The 5,969-nt window shown below is 47.1% G+C and overlaps 1 protein-coding gene across 3 annotated transcripts; it reads right to left on the bottom strand.

The window, feature by feature from the left end:
* Nucleotides 1-810: 810 nt before the first annotated feature.
* Nucleotides 811-5,380, bottom strand: LOC119319030 (MACPF domain-containing protein At4g24290-like). Of its 3 annotated transcripts, XR_005154324.1 has the most exons (5): nt 5,076-5,378; nt 4,602-4,917; nt 3,798-3,909; nt 2,585-2,710; nt 811-860 (listed from the first exon to the last, which is right to left on the bottom strand). XR_005154324.1 is itself a non-coding variant. In XM_037593551.1 (4 exons), the coding sequence occupies exons 2-3, from the start codon at nt 4,875-4,877 to the stop codon at nt 3,841-3,843; spliced, it is 345 nt and encodes a 114-aa protein (XP_037449448.1). In that variant the 5' UTR covers nt 4,878-4,917; nt 5,076-5,378; the 3' UTR covers nt 1,178-2,710; nt 3,798-3,840. The 3 variants fall into 3 exon arrangements, 2 of the variants coding, with proteins under 2 accessions (XP_037449448.1, XP_037449454.1); XM_037593551.1 differs by lacking the exon at nt 811-860 and having other exon boundaries at nt 1,178-2,710; XM_037593557.1 differs by lacking the exon at nt 811-860 and having other exon boundaries at nt 1,178-3,909; nt 5,076-5,380.
* Nucleotides 5,381-5,969: the final 589 nt, after the last annotated feature.

The raw sequence follows: 5,969 nt of genomic DNA, 5'->3' as shown, positions 1-5,969 counted from the left end.
GGTTGAGGTCCGGGTGCCCGGGGGTGTCGGGTTTCGACGGAAATTCATGGATACACTACTAGGGAAAAGGCTAGCAGCAGCGCGGGTTTTAGGTGTATTAGTAGCGCGGGGAGCGGCGCTACTAACACTACTGGAATCTGGCACTTTGCCATCTGCCATGGCAGATGGCAAAGTGCATGGTCGGCGGATGGCAAAGGCTTTGCCATCTGCCAGCAGATGGCAAACAGTTTGTCTGAAACCCTGCCGGTAAAGGCTTCTTTGTCATCTGCTGGCTGATGGCAAAGAGCCTGTGGCTTTGCCATCTGCTGGCAGATGGCAAAGCCTCTTAACGGGGTTAGCCCCGTTAGAAGGCTAACGGCATACTTTGCCGTCTGCCAGCAGATGGCAAAGGCTTCAGACTCTTTGCCGTCTGCCAGCAGATGGCAAAGGTTGCATGCTTTGCCATCTGCTGGCAGATGGCAAAAGGCCCAAATTTTACATGTAGATGACACGTGGCCTCTTTGCCATCTGCCAGCTGATGGCAAAGCTCTTTGCCATCTGCCAGCGGATGGCAAAGTGCCTATATTGCCCCATTTAATTTTGTTTTTTCTTATATCAATTCATTTTCACAGAAAATCAAATACAAAAATATTTATATGACCAATATAGCATATTCAACACATGTTACCAATAGTCATGAACACATATATATTGAACACATATCCAACACATGTTACCAATAGTAGCAAGTTTCATCCATACATATACATAGTTTCATCAATATTACACAGTTTCATCATGGGTAGCAAGTTTCACAAAGTCAAAACAAAAACTAAAGACAAGCACTCCATCAACCCAAGCTTCCGTGATCTGAAGCAAATCTACAAAATGGGAAAGAAGAAAGTTAGAAGAAGAAGACTAGAAGAAGAAGATTATTATGCACCACAAATTTCTGTCCTGTAGAAAGAACTTCCCTATGCTGCAAAATAAACAACACTAGATCATGGTTAAAGATATTGTTCAATCTTCAATGGAGTAACTTAGGCATGGTTAAGTCTTGATTATCCGGGTCAACATATGCTATTTCATAAGAAATGAAAATATTCAGTAATTGGGATTGTTAAAGATATTGTGTAGGTATATCCATATAGGCACCGAATAGATAGGATGCGGCATTATTAAGTGGCAAACACCTTAGTTGAACAATTTCTTCTTTAAAATAAGTATATGTGTTGTAATTAGTACTCCCTCCGTCCCGAAAAACATGTCGCAGGCATAGATCATTGCCAATTTTATAAAAAAGCCCTCATAGTTTCAAAACAATCACAAACAAGTCCCTCCACCCCCGTCGTCTTCCTCCGTCGTCGCCCATGCGTCTCCAGGGGCCGGCGCCGCCAAGCTGCGTGATTGCCACCCACCAGGAAGTGTTCCGCCTCCGTCACCACGTACCTTCAACGCCGCCGCCGTCACCAAGTACTTGCTCCGCCGCCGCCGTCACCAAGTACTTGCTCCGCCGCCGCCGCCCAAACCTGCGCCGCCGTGATCCCCTCCCGCGGCGATTACCTGCGGGTGTCGTTGGAATTTGCCACCACGATCTGGTGGAGCAGGAGCTCCCTCTCATCGTACTCGAGCTCCCGCGAGTCCTCCTCGTGCTCCCGCGAGTCCACCTTGAGCTGCCTCCCGTGCGCCACCGCGATCCTATGGGCATTGCCGGAGCCGGCCTCCACGATCCGTCGTGGACAGCAGCTCGCACGCGTCCTCCGTGGTCTCCCGCGAGTCCTCATCGAGCTCCCACGCGCCGCTGTGGTGCTCCTTCTCTGCCTGCGTGCCCGCCTGTGGTGCTAGCCCGTGCTGCTGCATCTTGTTTCTCCTCTGTTTCTCCCCTGCCGCCGGTGGAGCTCCCGTGCTGCTCCTGCTCCTCTTCCCGTGTTGATGCTACTGCTCCTCTGCCTGTGCTGCTGTTGTTGATTCATGTTGATGCTACTGCTCCTCTGTTGTTGCTGTTGACTGCCGCCGTGACTGCTGCTGCAGGTGCTATTTGCCCTCTGAAGAAGGTACTCCATCAGAGTACTGCTAGCTTAAGAAGGTACACCATCAGATGAAGTGTTTGTTTCCTTTGTGCATGGTTCTTTCCAAAATGTGGGAAAAACTAACTGAAAAAAGCATGCATGAGCAAAAATATGAGAGCACATACAGAAAAATTGCACACTTCCATGTCTTACAGATACCGCCATTGGAGCTGAATTAATTGAACTGAGCAAGTTTCCTGTATGAGAAAAAATACTAAGCATTCCACCTTACAGCTCACAGCCAATTTGATAATGCATGCGTGGAAATAAACACTTCTGACAGATTACTTAAACACACAACAGCGTCTGAATTAGGATGCATGACTAAACATCTCACCAGGTAAATGTTCAGTAGCTAAATGTGTTGTAGTTTTGGAGATGGCTGTACTTTTAATGAGGTAAAATGTTCCTATTTAGACAATAATAACACTACAAATTAGCTAGATGATCTCGCCTACTGGTAAATGCATGCTTATATTTTTCTTAAATAGAAAAGAACAGATTAGATAGAACAAATAGAGCAGTTGTTATCATACCATCTCTTCAGTTCTTTACTGCAGCCAATTGATTGGAATGTGCTGTAGTTTCAGTTAACTGACAACAACAATTCTGCAAAAATAGTGTTTACTGAATTCTTTGTGTTGCCGCCAGAGCTCATGTTCCTAAGGAAGGAAGAAGGTAAAATTCAGTTAAAATGTCAGGTTTCAGTTAATCTATACTCCAAACTGTTAACCAAAAAGAGACCCTTGTATGGAGTTAACTGAACCAAATTTCAAGCTGAGACTAGTTCACTGAAACCTGGGCACACCATTTAAAATGATTTGTCAATTAAACAATTTTTAAAGAAAAGTTACAGTAGACCAGGACTCAAGCTGAGACTAGTTCACTGAAAAGAAAGGAAAATGCACAAGATCAATACTCAAGCTGAGACTAGTTTCTGATTTACTCATGATTGAAAATGTCTAAGTGCTTTGGTTTACAACTAATTAGGAGGCCCACATACTATCCTGGAAGATGCAGCTATTACTCATTTCACAGTAGGTTGACAATATGCAAATGATTTCCTAGGAGTTTCAGACCTGCTATGTGTGTCTGAATACATGTGTGTCTGAATCATGTGTCCAAGTCAGTCACAAGCACAAGCAGGTCATGTGTATTAAGTGTGCACTGAATCATGTGTTTACTGAATTTTAAACTTGCTAGCAATAAGCTTGCAGTACACTTTATAGTCAGATCAGGAGCCAAGCTCTAAAACTGGACTTTTAACTGACTTTTAAACTGAATTTTTACTCCAAAATAAGAGTACCATGCCTGCTTAACTGAATTTTTAACATAATCTCTAAGTGTAGGAGTACTGAATTTTTACAGTAGATTTACACTGATTTTCCAACTCAAGCAGTATCCATTCACTTATTTTGATTTTCCAACTCAATTTTACCATGCCTGCTTAACTGAATTTTTAACATGATCTCTCTCTTGGCCTAGGAGTACTGAATTTTTGAATCAATTTCTACACAACAATACTGAATTGGGGAAAAGAATGAGAGGAGCTCAACATTTTTACTCACATTGTGGAGTAACTTTCACTCACAATCACTAAAATCCACAAGTTGACAACACACTTTACAAAAGCACATCTCAGTTTACAGGAGTACATCTCACATTCACTAAAATTCAGTAGACAAAGAATAAGTGGTTCAGAGAATACGCACATTCAGTAAAGATGAAGTAGAGAAGAGAGGTTCATACCCAGGCTGTAGGCGTTGGTGACAGAGATGGCCCAGGCTGAAGATTAAGTAAACAAGATTGCATGGAGAAGACGCACAAATCTGTGCTGCATGTGCGTTGTTGCTCTCCTGACCTGACAGGGAAGGTTGCATGTTTCTGAGAAAGGAGCTATTGGCTAGAGCATGCTGCATGCCAAAAATGCATCCTGCTGGTGCTAGCAAACTGGTAGAAGCATACGATCCCGTAGTTTCTTCTAAATGTCTAACCTGATAATTTTGGACCTTATAATAAGTTAACAACCAAAACATTATCTATGTACGCCTCCATTAGCATTACTCAAACTGGAAAACATTTTTTTCTGGCTGAATACATCTATGCAGGCCTCAACTGTTCGGTGCTTCTATATGTTTCTGAAATGGCAAAAATCAGTCCCTAATCCAAGGTATGCTGCCAGCAACCTGGACAGAAGACTACAATTCCAGAGTTTCCAACTTTCTTCGAAATATCTAACCTGATAATTGACAACCTTCTAATCTGGTAACGACCAAAACATTATCCACATACACCTCGCATTACTCACACAGGAAAATTATTCTGCCTGGAAGTGGCAGAATACATATCTCTACGGGCCTCAAAGTGTTTGGTGCCTATATACATTCTTGAAGGGCAAAAATCAGTACGTAATCGAAGGAATAGGAAGAATTTTACTCTTAAAAGTGCTAGTAGTTACTAAGAATAGATGATTCTGAAATGGTAAATAGACTTATGTCCATTTGTGTCATCTTCCTTGTTCTGGAGTAGGCATAGGCATGCAAGAAACCATACCTGCTGGAACGACAGGACATCGGACCGGAACCGCATCCGCTCCACCTTGTCGCACTTGATGGACTTGGGCACGCCGGCGACGGTGGTGAGGCTGCCGGGGAGCACGATGTCCTGGATCCCATCGCGGTCGAGCTCGATGAGCGAGGGGTCGGGCGAGCCGCGCTGCTTGCAGAACTTGAGCCGGACGTCGGCGGCGACGTCGTAGCCGAGGCCGATGGAGCGGATGGCGGACTCGGCGGCCCGCTGCAGCATCTCCTTGCTGTCCCTAGGCGCCATCCTCGCTCATCCCACGGCGCCGGAACAAACTTCAGCACCCCTGGAGTCGGAACACCCGGAGCGTAATCAGCAGACGACCAAAAAAAGAAACTGAAATTCCCCGCCAGATCGGCCGGCACCGCGGGGGCTGGCGGGGGCGGATCTGGGCGGCGCGGCCGGAAACACGGGGGGATTGGCCGGCGGGCCGAAAGCTCGTACCTTTTCGCGAATCGGAGCCCGGGACTTCGCCGGCCGGCGGTGGACGGACGCCGCGGCGAGGCGGCGAGGCGGGGGAGGAGGACGGGACCGGGATGAGCGGCGGCGGCGGTGGGGACGGGGGGAGGTCGCCGGGGTGGTCTCCTCCCTCGCGGTGGGGCGGGAATGGACCGGCGGGATGGCCTATCCTCCGGCCATGTAGGGCAGACCGACGGCGGCGGCGACCGGTGAGGGCGGCGGCGGCGACCGGTGAGGGCGGCGGCGGCGACCGGTGAGGGCGGCGGCGACCGGTGAGGGTGGCGGGGAACCCTAGCTATCCAGCACGCACGGGAGTGGGACTGATTCGGGGTGGCTGGGGGTTTTCTTTTCTTTAATTTTTCACTCTTTGCTTTTTTTTAGGAAGGAGAGAGATAGTCTTTTCTTTAATTTTTAGGAAGGAGAAAGAATCTTTGCCATCTGCTGGCAGATGGCAAAGAGGTGGGGCTGGTATGCCGTTACATTTTTGACGGGCACAAGATTTGCTAACCTCTTTGCCATCAACTGGCAGATGGCACAGATTATTTGTCATCCACTGGCAGATGGCAAAGATTATTTGCCATCCACTGGTAGATGGCAAAAAATTGGCTGATGGCAACCATGTTCTTTGCTGTCTGTCAGTTTTTTGCCATATGTTTTTTATAAGCAGATGGCAAAGACGTTCTTTGCCATCAGCTGGCTGATGGCAAAGAGCTGGCTGATGGCAAATTCCCTGTTTCTAGTAGTGTAATAAGGCGCTACAGCTAACACATAGTAGTAGCGCGTGCTCACCGGCGCTACTGCTACAAAAGTGTAGCAGCAGCGCGGTTAGCGGAAGCTCGCTACTGCTAGTAGCTCTAGCGTGCTTTTCCTGGATGCGCT

Source organism: Triticum dicoccoides, chromosome 1B (genome assembly GCF_002162155.2).
Source record: "Triticum dicoccoides isolate Atlit2015 ecotype Zavitan chromosome 1B, WEW_v2.0, whole genome shotgun sequence".
In the NCBI taxonomy this organism is placed as follows: domain Eukaryota; kingdom Viridiplantae; phylum Streptophyta; class Magnoliopsida; order Poales; family Poaceae; genus Triticum; species Triticum dicoccoides.
Note: the sequence above shows the minus strand (reverse complement) of the source record. Positions and strands in the feature narration are given on the sequence as shown.